The sequence below is a fragment of the Chlamydomonas reinhardtii genome, chromosome 10 (genome assembly GCF_000002595.2).
Source record: "Chlamydomonas reinhardtii strain CC-503 cw92 mt+ chromosome 10, whole genome shotgun sequence".
Classification (NCBI taxonomy): domain Eukaryota; kingdom Viridiplantae; phylum Chlorophyta; class Chlorophyceae; order Chlamydomonadales; family Chlamydomonadaceae; genus Chlamydomonas; species Chlamydomonas reinhardtii.
In genome coordinates this window covers 961,900-981,524 of record NC_057013.1, presented here as the reverse complement: position 1 = coordinate 981,524, position 19,625 = coordinate 961,900, and the positions used below count along the sequence as shown (strand labels likewise).

At 63.7% G+C, this 19,625-nt stretch overlaps 2 protein-coding genes across 4 annotated transcripts; both read left to right on the top strand.

The window, feature by feature from the left end:
- Nucleotides 1-102: 102 nt before the first annotated feature.
- On the top strand, nt 103-8,843 carry CHLRE_10g424775v5 (uncharacterized protein). Of its 3 annotated transcripts, XM_043066531.1 has the most exons (13): nt 103-646; nt 787-998; nt 2,273-2,560; nt 2,832-2,979; nt 3,178-3,224; nt 3,412-3,492; nt 3,767-3,914; nt 4,186-4,301; nt 4,639-4,818; nt 5,051-5,245; nt 5,622-6,377; nt 6,569-6,856; nt 7,152-8,843. In XM_043066531.1, exons 1-13 carry the CDS (start codon nt 235-237, stop codon nt 7,698-7,700), a joined length of 3,420 nt encoding a protein of 1,139 aa, XP_042919929.1. In that variant the 5' UTR covers nt 103-234; the 3' UTR covers nt 7,701-8,843. The 3 variants fall into 3 exon arrangements, with proteins under 3 accessions (XP_042919929.1, XP_042919930.1, XP_042919928.1); XM_043066532.1 differs by lacking the exons at nt 103-646; nt 787-998 and adding an exon at nt 1,958-2,033; XM_043066533.1 differs by lacking the exons at nt 2,273-2,560; nt 2,832-2,979; nt 3,178-3,224; ... (6 more) ...; nt 6,569-6,856; nt 7,152-8,843 and adding an exon at nt 1,383-1,903.
- A 214-nt stretch (nt 8,844-9,057) lies between these two features.
- On the top strand, nt 9,058-17,893 carry CHLRE_10g424750v5 (uncharacterized protein). Its single transcript, XM_043066530.1, has 17 exons — nt 9,058-9,580; nt 10,006-10,111; nt 10,400-10,527; nt 10,855-10,977; nt 11,235-11,452; nt 11,723-11,915; nt 12,319-12,447; nt 12,709-12,949; nt 13,216-13,457; nt 13,674-13,822; nt 14,055-14,202; nt 14,455-14,558; nt 14,765-14,927; nt 15,391-15,622; nt 15,956-16,070; nt 16,370-16,589; nt 16,873-17,893. The coding sequence occupies exons 1-17, from the start codon at nt 9,509-9,511 to the stop codon at nt 16,969-16,971; spliced, it is 2,682 nt and encodes an 893-aa protein (XP_042919927.1). The 5' UTR covers nt 9,058-9,508; the 3' UTR covers nt 16,972-17,893.
- The last annotated feature ends 1,732 nt before the right edge of the window (nt 17,894-19,625 follow it).

Genomic DNA, 19,625 nt, shown 5'->3' with positions numbered 1-19,625 from the left:
CCTCAGCGGCCAAACAGAAAAAGTCGATGCATTAATTTGCATCCCGAGGATTGCTGCATTCCTCGCTTTGCTTACTACACCTTCTGCGTGATAGTCTTAAGCGTGCAGCTGCAGATCGAACGGCCCTCTTCTTATCTGCACCCCTTTACTTGCAGTATCCACCAACGGAGTTTTCCCGCGCTCGCTGCTTGATTTCCATTTGAGTCACATGAGCTAATAGATCTAGATACCAACATGCAGTCCGTCGCTCAGCGCGGGGTCGTCGCCCGGCCTGCGACGACCCATTTTGTCTTCCAATGCCCCCGGCGCGCGCGGCCTGCGCTTGTCACGCTGGCGGTATCATGCCCTGGAAACAACACTAGCTTGCAATCCCAGCCCCAGCACGCCTCATGGGCGCAGAAGTTTGTGCGCGCGACCGTGGTCGCGACGACGCTGCAGTTCTTCGCTGCCGCTAGCCACGCTGCTAACGCTAGTGTTGGTGGTGGCATTGGCGCGGGAGGAGGTCATCGCGGTGGAGGCGGGGGCGGCGGGGGCGGGGGCGATGGCCACTCCTCCATGTCGCATGGCGGGTCCCCAACCGTGCTTGGCGACATCGCCGAGGCCTCCTCCGACCTCGTTGAGGAGGTGGTGCTGCTAGACGTGGGAGGTGAGGCCAGGATGGGAGGAACGGGAATGGGGTTAAACAGGCGACTGGGTGCGAGTGCGTGTCAGCAGGACATGGCACGCACGGTTCAAGCGGCAGGATGTGCAGGCCGAACATCGCCACCTCGTCCTTCATGTTTGCAGGCATGAAGTGCGGTGGCTGCGTGGGCCACGTGAAGAAGATCCTGGAGGAGCAGCCCGGCGTGACCAGCGCCTCGGTCAACCTGGCGACTGAGACAGCGCTGGTGCGGGTGCTGGTGCCGCGCGGCTCGCGGCAGCAGCCTTCTGGCAGCAGCGGCAACGGAGGCAGCGGAGGCGGAGGCGCGTTGGCTGCGCTTGGGGAGAAGCTGGCACAGGTGCGTGTTTTGGGGCAGGGTAGGAGGCGAGGGAAGGGGAGGGGATTCCAGGCACGACTGAGGAGGAGGGGACAGGAAAGGAAAGCTGTTGGCGCATCGGATGCGGCCGGCTAAAGATACGGTAGCAAGGGTCAAGGCAAGGGAGCGCGGCAGGCAAACGCGCAGGCTGGCGGTTGTCCGCGGTCACTGCATCAGTCGACAGGCTCATAAGGTCAGGGCCGCATAGGGCGCGCGCGGATGCGAAAACAAGGCTCCGAACCACCGCTGTGCCTGTCCTTTCCCAAGCAGTCCTAAGCACCTAGCAAAGCATAGGCCGTGAGACGCTCCAGCATTCGTGTGTCGTGAGGTTCCCTTTCCGCTTTCCCACATAACCGCTGCGTGTAGGTCCTGTCGAAAGAAGGCTTTGCAAGCCGGGTCCGCGTAGGGGGCGCTGCATCCGTGGCCAAGTGAAGCAGATCCCCGGCACGCAAGCGGGTTGCTGTGTAGGAGGGCACTGCAAACGTGGCCCGTGCGTAGATAGCCGATCAAAGCGGAGTCCGATGGGATGTGGCCTGGCAATTGGGTTTTTGGTTTGTGTCTAATTCGGAAGCAGTCTGGATCTCCTGTCATTTGGCGCGTGTGGCCACCATGTGCCGTCCTAGTAGGATCATACCGGATTCATACATGACCTCGCATCACCAGCACCAGGCGATGTGGGCTTAAATATAAAGGCAAAGGAGTTTACCTGGTTGCCTCGTGCCTGGTGTTAGATCCGTTCCTCGAAAATTAGCAGTGGCTCGGAAGTTATTATGAGGGGGATGGGATGCCTTTTTGGCGGCCTTGCCTGGGTCGGTCTCAAGGTCACAACAGGCAGACTGACATGTTTTCAGCTGGTCGTACGGTTGCAACTGTAATGCCCGTCAACGCTGCTGTGATGCACGGAACCATCAGCAGCAGATGCGCACCGTGGAGCATGTGTCCGAATGCAGACAGCCTGAACCTGATGCTTCCACAGCCAGATACTCGGCCCGCATGCCGCGCGCAGATCACGCCAGCGTAGACATTACCACTGCTAGGTGATCTCGCTATTGTCACGGGAGCTTGGAGGACCCCAACCCTTAAACACACCGCGCCTGCAAGTCGTTTACGCCACGCTGCTTCCCCGTTCCTGCAACCAACCACCACCCCCACCTCCGCCACCTCCATCGCCACCGCCACCACCTTCACTCCCACGCGTCACCCTCTCAATTCCTCGCACCCTCCCCGCGCCCACGCCCCCCGCGCCCCACGCCCAGGCCCTGACCGACGCCGGCTTCACCTCCAAGCGCCGCGACCCCGACACCTCCTCCTCCTCGCTCGCCGCCGCGCTCGCCGCCAAGCGCGCCGCCAAGGTGGAGCGCCTGCGCGCCGCCACCGTGGACCTGGTGGTGGCCTGGGGCCTGGCGGCAGTGTGCGGGCTAGGGCACCTGGCGCACGCCTGGGCGGGGGCGCCCGCCTGGATGCACCTGCTGCACAGCGTGCCTCTGAATGCGGCGCTGTCGGCGGCGGCGCTGCTGGGGCCGGGGCGGGAGATCATGGCTCAGGTGCGGAGGCCGGGGACTATGGCGGTGGGGGTGCGTGTGTATGTGTGTGTGGGGGGGGAGGGGGGGTATGTGTGTATGTGTTTGTGTGTGTGTGTTGGGGGTGGAGAGCGCGTTGGGCATTCAGAGTAGGGGAGGAGGTGCTGGACGTGCAAGGAGGGCCGAGGTGCGGGGAGAAGCCGGGGTGCTACGGTGCCCCCGGTGCATCAACCTCGAAAGCCCCACGCGCACACCCTTGCCCCTTACACGCCGGTTGCTGCCGTGACGCGCGCAGGGCCTCAAGGCGCTGGCTGCGGGGCGCCCCGACATGAACACCCTGGTGGGGCTGGGCGCCGGCGCCTCCTTCGGCGTCAGCTGTGTGGCGGCGGCGCTGCCCGGGCTGGGCTGGAAGACGTTCTTCGAGGAGCCCGCCATGCTGCTGGGTGGGTGCGTCGCGCTGCCGGCCTGCCGCCCAGTTTGGCACGTTGATGGGCTGGGGTTGGAGGCGGAGGTTGAGGGGCTAGGAAGCTGAGAGGTCGAGCACAAACGGGACATGCAGTACTTGTAGGGGTAGGTGGATTCACGGCCGCTTGGCTTCTGACGCAGCTTGTCTTGGCCTTGGCAATTGCTCGTGCCTGCAGGCTTTGTGCTGATTGGGCGGGCGCTGGAGGAGCGAGCCAAGCTGCAGGTGGGGCCGTGGGGCTGCGGGCTGCGGGGCCGCCGCCCATGGATATAGGAGCAACTACATCTCCGGCTTCGTTCACTGACGTATCTTGCGCGGCTGCCTCACTACTTGCCAGCGAAGTAGCAAACCGCAACTCTCAGCCATTATGTAACACCACCACACCTCACCGCCCCCCCCCCCCCGCACACAGGCCAGTGCGGACATGGCGGCTCTGCAGGAGCTGGTGCCCACCAAGGCGCGGCTGCTGCTGGGCGGCGGCAAGCACTCGGAGGTGGGAGAGGCGGACCGTGGGGACGAAGGGAATGACAAGGACGAGGAGTAGGCAGGGAACAGGACGAGGCGGGCTTGGCTGCATATCACTGGGACGCTGTGTGTGTGCCTTTGTATATCTAGCAGCACACTACGACCGGTTGCGCTCCAACACCCCCCACGCGCCTCACCAGCCCACCGCCAACGCCACACCATGCCGTCGCCTAACCACCGGAGTCATTCCAAAACAAACCCCCCCACCACACACACACACACACACACACACCTCCCGGCAGGTCCCGGCGGAGGCTGTGGGCGCGGGCGACCTGCTGGTGGTGCTGCCGGGTGACCGGGTGCCTGTGGACGGCACGGTGGTGGGCGGCCGCAGCAGTGTGGACGAGAGCGCGCTCACGGGGGAGCCGCTGCCGCTCACCAAGACCGAGGGTGGGCACTGGGGAGCCGCTACTGGGGTGCTGCGGGGGTGCTGCTGGGGTGCTGCGGAGCTGGGACTTTGTAGGAGGAAAGGAGGCTGCGGGGTCTTGTTGTCCTTCCTCAGTGCATTGCGTGTGGCCTCTTCACCCTCCCCGCTTCTGCCATTTTGTTGCCCCGCCCCTGCCCATTCCGCACACCAACTCCAACACGAGCACCCACACCCACACCCGCACCCACACCCACACCCACACCCGCACCCACACCAACACACCTGCCACCTCAGGCGACAAGGTGACTGCGGGCACGGTCAACTGCGACGGCGCCATCACGGTGCGGGCGGAGCACAGCGGCCAGCAGACCGTCATCGCGGACATCGTGCGCATGGTGGAGGCCGCGCAGGTGTGTGTGTGTGTGTGTGTGTGTGTGTGTGTGGTTGTGTGTGGGGGGGGCGGTGGAGGCCGCGCAGGGTGGGGGGGGGGTAGGGGGGCGTGTGCGCGCGCGTTGAGTGGACAGGGGAGTGCGGAGAAGGGAGTGGCACTTTGTCACGTGCGGGCGACCTGAGGTGCGCTTGCTGCTGCTCGGCCGTACGACACACGGTGCACACAACCACGCACATGTCTGCATGTGCCTCTAGACATGCGCCACTCGCGCCCCCCTCGTCCCGCCTAGCACTGCATGCCGTACCCCATCCCATCCCCAATACCCATACCCACGCTCTCTCGCCCACCTCCCACAGGCCCGCACCGCGCCCATACAGCGCCTGGCCGACACGGTGGCCGGCAAATTCGCGTACGGCGTCATGGGCCTGTCCGCCGCCACCTTTGCCTTCTGGGCCACAGTGGGCACGCGGCTGTTCCCGCAGGTGCTCGCCGGCGCCGCCGCCGGGCCCGCCGGCACACTGCTGCTGTCGCTGCAGGTGCGCGTGTGTCTGCGCTGTATGTCTATTTTGCAAGGACTGGTGTGTGACAGAGTGTGTGTGTTGTGATTGCACATGTGCCTGTGTGTGTGTGTTTCCCGCACTTCACGCTACACCAACCCCCCGCTCTGTCCCTTCCATACCTCCCCACCTTACCTCCGCCTCCTTAAAACTCCTCCCGCTACCTCTACCCCGTGTTTTCTTCCCACCCGTCCCTTTCCTCCAACCCCAGATGGCCTGCAACGTGCTGGTGACTGCCTGCCCCTGCGCCCTGGGCTTAGCCACGCCCACCGCGGTGCTGGTGGGCACGGGCGCGGGCGCGCGGCGCGGGCTGCTCATCCGCGGCGGCGACATCCTGGAGGCCACAAGCCACGTGGACACGGTGGTGTTTGACAAGACCGGCACCCTCACCGTTGGCAAGCCGCAGGTGCGCCACGCAGCGCGGCATGTAAAAGCAAAAGTTTATGTGCAGAATCCAAACAAGCTGAAGGTCGGCGGCGGCATGTGTGTGTGTGTATGCGCGGCATATCTAATCTCGTCAGCATCTGTTCTACACTGTGCAAAGGCAGCCGCGTCGCTCACATGTGCCCATGCCTGCCCCCGGGGGGGCGGCCGCATCCTCCCTCCTTCCCTCCCTTCCCGCCCTCCCCGATGTCGGCACGTCAAACTTTTGAACTAATCCCACGAACGGCTACCCCCCCCCCCTTTGGTAACGACTTCGTCTGCAGTCTTGAGTGCATCCTGTACCGCTTTTCCAAACATCCTTGCAACCCCCCCCCCTTCGCTCCCTCCCTCCCCCGCAGGTGACGCACGTGCACTCCATTGTGCCCCATGCGGACGCCGACACGCACCTGGGCGCCGACGCCCTGCTGCAGCTGGCGGCGGCTGTGGAGCGGCGCACCACACACCCCGTGGCCCTGGCGCTGGTGCGCGCCGCCGACCGCCTGCACCCGGAGGCCGCAGCCGCCTCCGGCGCCACTGCTACAGCCGCCGCCTCGGCCGGTGCTACAGCCAGTGCGGCGGAGCGCGACGGCGGCGCTACAGCCAGCACCAGCCAGCCGGGATCTGGATCCGGGAACGGGCACGGGCAACAGCAGCAGCAGCAGCAGCAGCAGCTGGACCTTTCGGTCGTGGACGGTTCGTTTATCCAAGAGCCGGGCAGCGGAGTGGCGGCGGTGGTTGGCGGGCGGCGGGTAGCGGTTGGGACGTTGGACTGGCTCCAACGCCAAGGCGCCGACGTGGCGGCGGCGGAGGCTGCCCTTGCAGCGTACGGCGTCGGCGGCGCAGCCGTTACAAAAGCAGCGGCGGCGGCGGCGGCAGCAGGTGACGACCTGGATTTCTCGGAGCCGGGCGCATCAAGTACGTCGGCATCAGCAGCGGCGGCGGCTGTAGCAGCGGCGGTGGCGAGTGGCAGTAGCAGCAGCAGCGGGGTGCAGGGGCTGGGCAACAGCCACAGCCGCGTGTATGTGTCGGTGGACGGGGTGTTGGCTGGGGTGATCGACGTGGCGGATGCGGTACGGCAGGATGCACGTGACACGGTGGACCGGCTTCACAAGCAGGTGCGTCTGGCAGGTGGTGTCATGGCATGGTGGTGGCAGTCGTGTCGCTCAAATATAATCCAGCCCCCTGCCTTATGCCCCTAGTAAGACATGACGCCTGTCCTTTCTCATATTCGTCCCAATGACCAACACTCAAGCACATTACCACACATCACCTCAACAACCACATTAAACAACATCTACTCACGCAGGGCATTCGCACAGTCATGCTCTCTGGCGACAAGCCCGCCGCCGCCGCCGAGGTGGCCGCCGCCGTCGGCATCGCCGGCAGCGACGTGTTTGCCGACGTCAAGCCCGCGGGCAAGAAGGCGGTGGTGGAGGCACTCAAGAGCGAGGGCCGCGTGGTGGCGATGGTGGGCGACGGCATCAACGACACGGCGGCGCTGGCGGCGGCGGACGTGGGCGTGGCCATGGGCGGCGGTGTGGACGCGGCCAGTGAGGTGGCGGCGGTGGTGCTCATGGGAGACCAGCTCAGCCAGGTGAGGCGGCGGGCTGGGAGAGGGGCTAGGAGACGGGCTGGGAGAGGGGCTGGGAGAGGGGCTGGGAGAGGGGCTGGGAGAGGGGGAACGCGAGGGGCTGGGCGAGGGGCTGGGAGAGGGTGCAACGAGGGGCATGTTGGGTGGAGTGAATGGGTTGGGCTTTATTGGTGGACAGGTGGAACTGGGCGCGGTGATAGAGCGGACAACAGTAGACTTTCCGCATAGAAGGCCGCGACATTCTGATCCTTTAACTTTTGCTTTGGATTGGGACCTGTGCCCGTTTCTATATCCTCAGGTCGCGGACGCAGTGCATCTGGCCAAGCGCACACTTGCCAAGATCAACCAGAACCTGGTGTGGGCGTTCGGCTACAATGTCATTGCCATCCCGCTGGCGGCCGGCGCGCTGCTGCCAGCCGCCGGCATCTGCCTCACGCCCTCCATCAGCGGCGCCCTCATGGGCCTGAGCTCGCTGGCGGTGGTGGGCAACTCGCTGCTGCTGCAGTGGGAGGTCCGCAACATGGGGCAGGCGCAGGGGCAGGGGCAGGGGCAGGGGCAAGCGCTGGCGCAGACAGGCGGGACACGACAGCAGCAGCTGGAGCAGCAACAGCCGCGGCAACAGCAGCCGGTGGTGTCAGCCGGCGTGACGTCTGGCACGGACGGTGACGGCTCTGGCGCAGGTGCGGTGGGGGCGGGCGCGGCATCCTCTCGCGGCGCACCGCAGATGCTTGCGTCGCTTGTTAGCTCTGCGGCAGCTGCGGCGACGGCGGCAGGAGGCGGCGGCGGCAAGCAGCCGCCACAGGCCCCGCCGGCCATTGGCGGTGCCGCAGGTGCTGGTGCCGGGTAGTCATGGGCCGTGTGCTGTGTGGCCGTGTGCCGTGTGCAGGCAGCGAGCGCCTAGGCAGGTGACGTTGTGCGGTGTTGGGAGGCAGGCACGCTGACGGAAGGCACCTGGCGACCGAACAGATAGAGTTGGACATTCACGACTGTGTCCTAGCCGGAATAGGGGCGGCTAATAGTTAGACTGCTTCGCACAGACTCCCAAAGGCTTCCCCAAGTTCTGACCGATCCGATATATCACATCAAAATAGTTATTACATTCGTTCGAAAGAAAGACGTTTGCACTGCACTACACAGGCATGGCTGTATGTGTTGACGTACGCTGTGTGTGCGTTCATACCGCCCGAGAGCGTGGCCTGGGAGCTTGTGCGGAGTCATGACATAGTTAGCTGTTGGGGCAACGGAAGGTAAGCGGTTCGGGGCAGGTCACGAAGTTTTGGGGCAGGGCAGGTTCAAAGTAGGTTGCGGACAGGGGCACGTGGACAACAGTTGGCCACATTAGTCAGACGGTCAGGTGGTCAGAAGCAGTGCCCCCCTGCTGTTAGGCAATTTTGACAAGAGGTTTGACGGGCGTATGTACGGGCTGTGCAGGGCTGAACTGCAGGCGAGTGAAGCTGCAAGCAGCTCCCGGCCCTAGTCCGTGTGCTCTAGCCTTGTTCTAGCCCAGGGGTGCCCCTGTTCTAGCCTTGTTCTAGCCTTGTTGTACCTGTGCAACACCGCTGTTGGCCATTGTCTGGCACTGACACGTTGGACCGTGCGCACCTTGCCCAACGTGGCCCGGCTGATACGTCGAGGCACGCGTTCCCCGCGAGGGGCCGTGAGGCGTGAGGCAGCTAATGGGTGCAGGATACAGGGTAAGAAACTGCAGGAATACACGGTAATGCGAACTGTGAAGCAAGGTTGATATAGTCGGCGCCCCCCGCAAACCCGCAGTGCATCTTGGTATCTATGCTTTGTAGCTAACAAAGCTAAGGGGTGTTTCGGCTGGCGAAGTAGCGAGCGGGGCCAAGGGAGCGGGGCTGAGGCGCTGCGGTTGGCGGCGGTTGGCAGGGTCAGCGAGCGGGCGAACTTAGCCTCCAGGCGCCTGGCGCGACGCCCAGAGCTAACGCATGCTTGCGCTCTTAGCGTTGAATCTAGCTCTCAAATAAGCCCCAGCTTGCCGATATGAAAGAAAACACGGCCGTCACGGCTACGTTGGTCGGCTACACATCGGCCCTCGCAGCCGCTTTCACGCTGCGCCATGGTGACATGGGGGTCTCATGCCGCTGCAAACCCATTGGTGCTCGACAGGGACTCTCGGCATGGCTAGGTTTGTGCCTCGGTCACAGCAAGTGCAACATTCCGAGTGGGGGCCAACCCTACACCCGATAGCGAAACGACCGTATCTAGATAGTTTATACCTCAAGCCTTCCATAAATCAGCTCAGAACGTCATACAAGGCTAGTCGGCTGAAGTTAGTCGATGGGCCGTGGTCGCCTTTTCGGTAAAGCGTGCGAGCCGACCTGGCGCCACGCCTCTTGTGTCTTGATGACACTTATCCAAGACGTAAAACGATTCTATTTGGATTGCGGTCGTGGCTCTTGCGAGGCGGTTTGGTACCGGCACAGGACCGAATGGGCAGCGATGTTCGCTGTTCCGACACTCGCTTCTGCACGCCTCGCTGTTTTAACAAAAGACATTCTGTACAAAAGCGCTCACGCAACCGTTATCTACAACAGTCAACACCGATACCGAACAAGGCCGCTCTATCTGCTTGCGTGACCCCTCCCGCCACTGACGACCGCGTTGGTAAGCCACGACACCTGCGACCGAGGCATGGCTCCCATTCGCCGGATTTACGGGTTCGCCCGTGGAAGCAGTGATGGCAACAAATCGATGAAGGAGCTGGTGAGTCGCGACCTGAAGGCGTTTCGGTTGCTAAAGTCCCCGCGACTCAACGTGTCTGAAAGGGTGCGAGAGCCGAGTGAGATCACCACACGGCAACATATGCATAGCTTTCAGCACCATGAGCTCTAGCAACCTCGCGCGCTCGCTTTGCGGGGTACTTTCGTCCGTCGGCGCCCCGTCTCAGGGGTGCCCCGTGGGGGTGCCCCTGCCCCGTCTGCACCCTGATCGTAAGGTCATACTTGTGTGTCGGAACCGGGCCGGCATCGTGTGACCGTAACGCCCATGCCTTACACAACACCAACCGTCATCGTTATAGCCCTCGCCCTGCTTTGAAGCCCTCCGCAACCCGGAGAGCACTGCTGCGCTGACCAGTTGCGCACCAGGCGTCACCCTTTCGCACCGTGGCCCCTGTTTCGCGCGCACAGCTCGGCGGCAAGGGTGCTTACCTTTGCGAAATGGCGCGCTGTGGCCTGAACGTTCCTCCCGGCTTCACCATCACCACCGAGGTCTGCGAGGAGTTCTACGCCAACGGTGAGGCCGCCGCACGCACGTGTCGTGCGCCGCCGTACGTTTACATACCGTAGTGCCGCGCCTCATCCCTAGCCGCCTCGCCGATCGCCGCTCCTCATGACTCCACCCACCGATGCCGTCGGGGACCACAACGCAAGCTTACTGCTTCACGGCACCTCCCATCCCATCATCCTCATCTCCCGACTGTCCTCCCCGAACCCTGCACCGCCGCACCCATGCCATGATCCTTCACCCAACCATCACTCTCCCTCCCCTGCTGCCCTCGCTCCCGCCTCCCCACCCACTCAGGCGGCATGCTGCCCGAGGCCCTCAAGACCGAGGTCAAGGCCGCCGTGGCCGTTGTGGAGGCCGATATGGGGCTCAAGTTCGGAGACGTCAACACGCCGCTGCTGGTGTCCGTACGCTCCGGCGCCGCGGTGAGTGTGACAACGATTGATGACATGCAGGGTGCCGTAGGCTTGCCTGCTGGGCTTGCTCCTCCCTCGCCTGCACAGTTGCTGGTTGCGTTGCGCAGGACACATGGCCATGGTACGGCAACCTGATTGCGTGTGCCGCGCCTGCGCTTTGTGCCCGTGGGGTGCGTGTGCTCGCTCCGTTGCGTGGCGACGACCGCCTCAGCGGTTCAGCGCCAGCACACTCTCTTTACATCGCCCCCGAACCCCACCGCCCAACTCAGCAATGAACACGCACGCAACTAACTCACTAACCCCAACCCCCGCCGCCACCCGGCCCCCCACCCCCAGGTGTCCATGCCGGGCATGATGGACACGGTGCTGAACCTGGGCCTCAACGACGCCATCGTCGAGGGCTTCGCCGCCAAGTACGGCGCCCGCTTCGCCATGGACTGCTACCGCCGCCTGATGCAGGTGAGAGCAAATACGGGGAGAGAAAGAGTGAGGGAAGATTGTAATGCTTTAGACACGCACCGTGGGTCTGGGGTTACGGGGTCGTGGATGATGGGGTTGGCGTTTGACATGCGTGCGCGTATGTGGTGGTGTTTCGTGGTTTGCGGGCGCCAACGTTGCGCGTGCCCGCCTCCGGTGCCCTTTTCATCATTCCCCTCCTCTCTATCCCCCCTCTTATCGTGCCCCTCCCTCCTCGCTCTCCCTCCCGCTCCTGCTAGATGTTTGGTGACGTGGTGCTGGAGATCCCGCACGAGGCCTTTGAGGCCAAGCTGGCGGCGCTCAAGGGCCGCAAGGGCGTCCAGTATGATGTGCAGCTGGACGCCGACGACCTGCGGGAGCTCATCGCGGCCTACAAGCAGGTGTACGCCGAGCACAAGCAGGAGCTGCCGCAGGATCCCTGGCAGCAGCTCTACCTCGGCATCAACGCCGTGTTCAAGTGAGTGATGGTTCGTTGATGAGCAGTAGTAAGGTAGAGTCGGTATTGGATTTGGAAGATGGAAAGTGGGAGTGAAAGCGGGGAAGAAAGGAAGGAGAGCTGTGAAGGGCAAAGCGGGCTACCGGCTTGCGGGGCGGGCGTAGGTATCACCAGATACGCACGCTCAGGCACACGCCTTGCACCAACGAACCACCAGCCTCCCCTGATGCCCCTCTTCCCCGCTCATCCCTACCCACCCCACCCCACCCCACCCCACCCCACCCCACCCAGGTCTTGGAACATTCCCCGCGCCATCAAGTATCGCGAGATCAACAAGATCACCGGGCTCAAGGGCACCGCCGTGAACGTGCAGACCATGGTGTACGGCAACATGGGGGAGAGCAGCGGCACGGGCGTGTGCTTCACACGCAACCCCGCCAACGGCGCCAGCGAGCTGTTCGGCGAGTTCCTCATCAACGCCCAGGTACGGCAGCAGGGGGAGAGCAGATGTGATAGATGGGTGTGGGGTAGGACGGTACAGGGTTAGTTCGTGCTCTCCAGGGAGAGGGTTAGGAGGTAGGAAGGGGCGTGGCCGGGGCGGGGTGGAGGCCGTATGATTCAGTTGACTGGGTGTTGGGGAGTGCGTGCTTGTGCCGGGGATGGGTGCAGGGCCCTGCGGTGCTGCGTGATGTGAGCTTGGGCCACGAGCGCGTTTGGCAGGCGCCAAGGCGCGCCAGTAATGCAGCACAGGTCAGGCCACGCACACCATGCAATAGCGAGTTCCTTAAAACCTACTTTAGCTACGGCCTTGCCCCCTGACCTCCTGCGCCTCGCTCACCACTCGCCCTTTCCCTTGCCTTCCTGTCTTCCTCTCCCTCCTCCCCCAGGGCGAGGACGTGGTTGCTGGCATCCGCACGCCCATGCCCATCAAGCTGATGGCGGACGTGATGCCGCCGATCTACGCCGAGCTGGTCGCCAACACGACCATGCTGGAGAAGCACATGAAGGACATGCAGGTAGGCGATGAAGAACGTGGCGTTGCGTGCGCACATAAGGAGTGTGCTAGCGATGCTGTGTGCATCGCATCTGCGCGCGCGCGGTTCTCCTTCTGCGTGCGCTGGGTTCTTGCACGTCCTGTGCGCGATCTGCCTGCGTACTAAACCAAACACACGGCCAGCACCCGCAACTGACACATCCGCTCGCTCAGCCCCAAACCTCTACACACAAGTCCATTCCACCCCACCCCCTATCCCCCACTCCAAATCCCCCACCAACAGGATGTGGAGTTCACGGTGCAGGAGGGCCGCCTGTTCATGCTGCAGTGCCGCAGCGGCAAGCGCACCGGCACCGCCGCGCTGCGCATCGCGCTGGAGCTGCAGGCGGAGGGCATCATCGACCGCGACGAGGCGGTGCTGATGGTGGAGCCGCGCCACCTGGACCAGCTGCTGCACCCGCAGTTTGAGAGCGACAAGGGCTACGCCAAGGACGTCATCACGCGCGGCCTGGCCGCCTCGCCTGGTGAGGGAGTGTGTGGGTGGGTTTTGAGGCTTGAGAGTAGGTGGCGGTGGTGGTGGTGGTGGTGGTGGAAAGGAGGCAAGTGGTTGGGTTGAGCGCATGCAGGGAGGACACAGGAAGCGCAGAACGGAGCCGCCCCCTCACATCTCGCACCTCACGCTCACACTCCCACCCACAAGCAACACACACCCATACCCCCCCACACACACACGGGATTGGTTCAACGTTAACCCCCCCCCCACACACACACACACAATCCATACACACAGGCGCCGCCGTGGGCCGCCTGGTGTTCTCCGCCGCCGAGGCCGAGGAGTGGAAGGCGCGCGGCGAGCGTGTCATCCTGTGCCGCCACGAGACCTCTCCCGAGGACGTGGGCGGCATGCACGCGGCCGAGGGCATCGTGACCTGCCGCGGCGGCATGACCAGCCATGCCGCTGTGGTGGCTCGCGGCTGGGGCAAGCCCTGCGTGTGCGGCTGCGAGCATCTCCACATCGACCTCAAGACCAAGGTGAGGGGAAGGCAGGAAGCGGATTGACGGACAGGCAAGGCTTCGCGGCGGCTGAGGCAGCGGCTGTGGCGCGGAGTTGTATCTTGGTTGGGGTGGGGAATGCGTTCGGGTGCCTGCATGCCAGCAGCTCCCATTATTGAGGTGCTCACAAGTAAGCATCAACACGGGCTACGCATGTACACGCACTGACGCCGGCGGCGCTGACGACGACCGCAGACGCTGACGTTTGAGCTGCACGGCGCGGAGGTGCGCCTGCGCGAGGGCGACTGGGTGTCGCTCAACGGCACCAGCGGCGAGGTCATCAATGGCGCGCAGCCGCTCAAGGCGCCCGAGGTCACGGGGGGCGACCTGGGCAAGCTCATGGCGTAAGTGCCGTACTGCAACTGATTGGTTGATTGTGAGGGCTGCTTGCTGGGACTCTCACACGCGCGGTCGAGAGGGCTGCTGGCATAAAACTGCTAGTGCTGCTGGATGGTGCTGCTGGGGCTTGTGGGGCCCGTGACTGAGGTAGGTGGTGGGGCCTGCATACCCAATCAAGCCGGTCCTTACCGCACTGCCCTCTGCCCCTCCCCTCCCCTCCCGCCCGCGTACATGCAGCTGGGTGGACAAGGCCCGCCGCCTGCGTGTGCTGGCCAACGTGGACACTCCCGAGGACGCCGCCATCGCTCGCGCCAACGGCGCGCAGGGCATTGGGCTGTGCCGCACGGAGCACATGTTCTTCTCCACGCACGAGCGCATCGCCGCGGTGAGTGTTACGTCTCGGACGCGTGTTGGATTGCCGCACACGCCGGCCGACATCAGCGGTGGAAGCTAGCAAGACCTAGCGCTGCCGCAGCGTGCAATATTTGTGTGCTGCATCGTTATTATTATATTTGGCTGTTGCGGTGTAACTGGAACCCACCATGCCTGTCCGTCCGCGCCACCTACCCCGTACATTGAAGCCGGTTGCCTGCCTCACGCACGGCTGTCCACACAACCACACAACTGCACGATGCAGATGCGCCGCATGATTGCGGAGGAGGAGCTGGCGAGCAGCCACAAACTGGAGGCGCTGGAGGCGCTCAAGGCCTTCCAGCGTGAAGACTTTGAGGGCATTTTCAAGTGAGCACCACAGCAGCAGCTGCTCCACACACCCCTCGCCCCACACACAACCTCCCTATTCGGCCATTCCACAACCTCCCTCCACGTCTCCCCACTTCTCCCTTGGGCGACAATTCCTTGGCTATTGGGACCTATGTCACTGGGCTCGGGCACATAAACCCCGCCCCTCACCCATCCCACCCCATGCCCCACTCTTCCTCCCCCAGGGCCATGGACGGCCTGCCGGTGACCATCCGGCTGCTGGACCCGCCGCTGCACGAGTTCCTGCCGCAGGAGGGGCCGGCCATGGCGGCGCTGTGCCGCCAACTGGCGGGCGAGCTGGGCGCCAGCGTGGAGCGGGTGGAGGCGCGGCTCAACGGCCTGCGCGAGGTGGGTGCCGTGGGTGGGTGCCGTGGGTGGATGGGTGGGTGGGTGGGTGGGTGCCGTGGCTGGGGGTTTTGTGGGGCTGGGGGTGGTGTGGGTGCCGTGGGGTTGCGTGGGTGCCGTGGGGTTGTGGCGGGCTGGGGTTTGTGGCGGGCTGGGGGTTGTGGCAAGCCGGGGGATGTGTGGGGCTGGGGGTTGTGTGGGCGGATGAGATGAGGAGCTGGCAGGAGGGAGGGGGAAGGAGGCAGGAGGGAGGAGTGGTAACGGGTGCGGGGCGGGGGCGCGATGGGGCACGTTGGCGCAGTCCCGTAGTAGTGTGCATCGTGTACCCAGACCCCGCCCGGGGTACCGGGCGGGGGCTTGGAGGGGCGTGGGGTTTGGAGCGGGAGCGCTGCTGCTGCCCAGCGCAACTAACACTCGGAACTTCACATAAGTGAAAGCGCCCTACTGCACACGGCAATAATCGCAGGTGAACCCCATGATGGGCCTGCGCGGCTGCCGGCTGGGCATCGTGCACCCGGAGATCACGGACATGCAGGCGACGGCCATCCTGGAGGCCGCCACCCGTGTGGCGGCGGCGGGCGGACACGTGCACCCGCACATCATGGTGCCGCTGGTCGCCACCACGGACGAGATGGACCACCAGCTCCACGTCATCCACGCCGCGGCCAAGCGCGTGGCAGCGGCCACTGGCGAGAAGGGTGAGAGTTCGGGGTTAGGGGTTTGGGTTTGGGTTGGGCGGGGCGGGGCGGGGCGGGGCTGGCTGGGATGGGATGGGTGGTTGGGTGGACAGGTGGTGGCTGGGTTAGTTGGGCTGGACATGGTACGGTGGCTGGGTGGCTGGGTGGATGGGATGCATAGTGGGGCGGGGAAACAATGACAGGCCGACTGCAGGGCGTGTGGGAGGCTGGAGGTGGCAGTCTGCGATGTGGGCGGCGCAGCTCCCTCAGGCCCTGTGAAACACACCACCTGACACACGCCCGCACCCCTCGCTGCTGCCCCCCCCCGCTCTCTCACCCTACGCTACAACACAGTGCCGTACAAGGTGGGCACCATGATTGAGGTGCCCCGCGCGGCGCTGCAGGCGGGGCCGCTGGCAGAGCGCGCCGACTTCTTCTCCTTCGGCACCAACGACCTGACCCAGATGACGTGAGTATTAGAGGAGGGGTGTGTGGGGGGGTGGGACTTGGTGGAGCGGTAGTAATGACCTCAGGCGCATAACACATGTGTACATATCAGGTTACAAGGAGGGCCCGCATAGGGCCCCAGCAGGAAGCAGCTCTGTCAATCGCCATGCTCCCGCCTAGCTCCAGCCTTGCTTACCTCGCCTCTCACCACCAATACCATTCCAGCTTGGACACACACACGTGCACACACACACACACGGGCTTTCGTTTCGTTTTTCAACACACACACACACACACACACACACACACGCACACGCACAGGTACGGCATCAGCCGTGACGACGCGCAGGCCAAGTTCCTGACCACCTACACGCACAACGGCATCCTGCAGTCCGACCCCTTCGACACCCTCGATGTGGTCGGCGTGGGCGAGATGGTCCGGATCGCGGTGGAGCGCGGCCGCGCCGCCAAGCCCGACCTGGAGCTGGGCATCTGCGGCGAGCACGGCGGCGACCCCAACTCCATCGCCTTCTTCAACAAGGTGCGTGGGCGGTTGGGCGCGGCGGGCTGTGGGCGCCGCAGGTGGCTTGGTGCGGGGGTGCGGGAGGCGTTGTGATGTTTTGCAGAATACGGGAAGGTAGCAGGGATGCTTGTGCGTGGCTTGGAGCTGCCCGCTGTTGCTTGCTGTCGAAGCTGAGCTCTGAACCCATCAAGTAAGCTCGCTCGCCACACTCACTGGCGCATAGCCAAACTACATGCAACCTACACACAATTGAAGCGCCGCTCAGAAGCCGCTTGTTCTGTGTGTCTTGCCTGATGTGCAGGTGGGTCTGGACTACGTGTCCTGCTCGCCGTTGCGTGTGCCCATCGCGCGTCTGGCGGCGGCACAGGCTGCCATCAAGGCGGCCGCTAAGGCCAAGTAATAAGGAGGGCAGCCGCGAGAAGTAAGAAAGCTGAAGGCCGTGGCGGCGGCTGGGGCTGAGCATGAAGCCAGCAGCTGATTTGAGGCAGCGTGGGGAAAAGCGTGTGATTGTGGGCAAACCAGTGTTGATGGGTTTGAGTTTTGGTGTGTTGTGCGTGAGTTTGTGGACGAGCAGGATTGCGAGGTCTTGCGCCCCAGTGCTGCAGCTCGCCTCAGCCCTCAGGGTTGGGTATTCCAGCCCGCTGCGTGAGTGTAGCAGAAAGAGACGGAGTTGACTTGATGAATATGGCATGTGGGGAGCACGCATCAGCGTTGGCACGTTGAGAAAGCAAAAAGTACCGGTATTGGTTGTCGTCTACCGTAGTTGGTGCAGGAATGAGTTTGCTTTCCTGGCGCAGGTGCCTTCGTGCTCCGGTCCCCCTGCACTGCTGGCGGGCTCCGCATTACAGGCCCGGTCTTTGTATATGGCAAGGCAGCCCATGACCGTGTGTGTGTGTGAGCAGCGTTTCTGGATACTTGGGGCGGGATGCCGGAAAGCATGCCACGCAGACAAAAGAACGGTTGGTGTGCGTGGAGGCTGCGTGACGGCACGTTGATCAATTGTCCTGATGTCATCTGATGGCTCGCCGCGCCGGCGCAGAACTGCCGCTGTGTTGCGTGCGTGCGTTGATGCGGCGAACGCCCGTGGCATGCCGCACAACATATTCTTGTGTTCGATCTGCTGACGAGAGTGCAAGACGCGTCGTGAAGGCATTATTCGTGGAGGTAGGGAAGAGGCTCGTAATTGAGATAGCGGCGCGTGCGCTCTTCCACATCCCTTTCATGCACCTGGAAAGGCCCATCCATCCCCCGAAAGCCAGGCACAAACACATGCGGGACACGGACCGATTTTGTTTTACATTCCTAAAAAGTAAGCTTTGGAGCCCTATGCCAGCCTTATAGCTTCGCTCACCGCCCTTGCACACTGCCAGCCTCCCAGCCAAGCAGCCGGCCCCCTGCTCTACACCTCCCAGTCCTATGAGGGCCTCCGTGGCCTCTACCCACCGGCCCTGGCTGTCCCTGAGCAGTCCCACCCCCACCTCCTGCCCTCCTGCGTCCCCTTCCTCGACGTCCTCCTCTGCTCCACCGTGCACCTGGGCCGCTGCTGGATCGTCACCCAGCTGTACGACAAGCGTGAGCAGCCAGCCTTTGGTGGGGTCCGCCTCTCCCGTTTCGTCGCCCTCCACTCCTCCGTCAATGAGCAGTGCAAGCGGAACATCTTCGTCAGCCAGTTTCATCGCCTGGCCCGCGTCATCACGTGCGTGGAAAACTTTGCCTACGAGGCCGCACAGCTGGTGGCCGCCCTCAGTGCGCAAGGCTACTCCCGGCCGTGCATGTTCCGCCAATTCACCACCCTTCTCTGGCGTAACCCCCACCTGTTCTACTTCGTCCGCCGTGGTCACCCGGAGCCCCCCGCCCCCCCTACCCAGCCCCATCAACCCCTTGACCTCCTCGCCCGGCTCCATGTCTACCTTCGTGGCGCGCCGCCACCTGCCCCACCGCCGGCTGCCGGACTACCCTAGCCCCTTAGCATTATTTTATTCCCCCGCCCGCCAACACCCCGTGAGTACCCGCTGACATTCCCTGACGGCCCGCCGTGTCACCTGCCTGTGCGCGCCACCTGCCTGCCCCGCCCTTCCTCCCGACTAACCATCCCTGCATCTGGGTGCCCCCTCTGCGTGCGGGGCATCCAGGCTGGCAGTGCCTGTGGGGAGCCGTACGCGGCCCGCACACTGCCCAGCACCCCGTCATCTCTCCCCTAACTGGTCCCCATGCCTCCCACATCTACCTCTTAACCCTTGCCTCACGCCCTCTCTGCCTCTTTCGCCGCCTGGGCTTGTGTGTAGTCTTGTCTTTGTTATCCCTTCTTTATCCTACTGCCGACACGCCTCGGCCCTTTCACTGTGCCCTGCCCTTCCGATTTTTGCCTTGCCCCTTTCCCACATGTCGTGCTCCTGGCCCGACGCTCCCTGCCTGGCGTCGGGGCTGCTTTCCTGGTCGCCAGGTAAGTCGTGGGTTTTGCTTGTCGCGTCCGCGTGCCTGTCTTGTGCTGTTGTGCGCGTCACCGAGCCCGGGCGGCGACATTTATCGCCGGCGCCGCTCGTCCTGCTGCTCCACGACGCCTCGACCCACATCCCATAAGTATTATCGCTCGCAACTAACGCCTCTGCCTGCACTCTCGTTTTCGTTGGTTTTGGTTTAGTTTGGGCTGGTATTTACAACCCCCACCAGCGTGTCTTGCGTACCAGACCAGTACCGCCAACCAACCTGCCGCCACCACCGACCCACCGCCACCGCCCACACCGGCGGTCAGTTCAGTGCCCTCTTACACCGTTCCGGTTACCGTATCACATGTACTTGGCGTAGACCAAACACAGTGTTGCTTTGTGTGGGAATGCGGCAAGTGTGAGAGGGCCTCGGACTCCCCCGGTCGGCTGTACACAGTCAGTCCGCCGCTGGCGTGGGTGCAATGGGACAGGGTAAGGGGCAGGTTGGCGTAGTGCCGTAGTGTGCCGCGTATTCCCAGACCCCAACACTCTGTCCGCTGGCGTGGGTGGGCTGTAACCCTGTGGTCGCACAGGCCCTGCCAAGCCACACGTCTCCATCCCCGAGACA

What these genes read in the sequence shown, in the direction of transcription:
- CHLRE_10g424775v5 (XM_043066531.1), top strand. Translation starts at nt 235, where the DNA reads ATGCAGTCCGTCGCTCAGCGCGGGGTCGTCGCCCGGCCTGCGACGACC. An exon ending in CACTGCTGCTGTCGCTGCAG is followed by an intron (nt 4,819 to 5,050) that starts GTGCGCGTGTGT and finishes CTCCAACCCCAG; the next exon opens with ATGGCCTGCAACGTGCTGGT. An exon ending in TGGGAGACCAGCTCAGCCAG is followed by an intron (nt 6,857 to 7,151) that starts GTGAGGCGGCGG and finishes CTATATCCTCAG; the next exon opens with GTCGCGGACGCAGTGCATCT.
- CHLRE_10g424750v5 (XM_043066530.1), top strand. Translation starts at nt 9,509, where the DNA reads ATGGCTCCCATTCGCCGGATTTACGGGTTCGCCCGTGGAAGCAGTGAT. An exon ending in GACCTGGGCAAGCTCATGGC is followed by an intron (nt 13,823 to 14,054) that starts GTAAGTGCCGTA and finishes GCGTACATGCAG; the next exon opens with CTGGGTGGACAAGGCCCGCC. An exon ending in GACTTTGAGGGCATTTTCAA is followed by an intron (nt 14,559 to 14,764) that starts GTGAGCACCACA and finishes TTCCTCCCCCAG; the next exon opens with GGCCATGGACGGCCTGCCGG.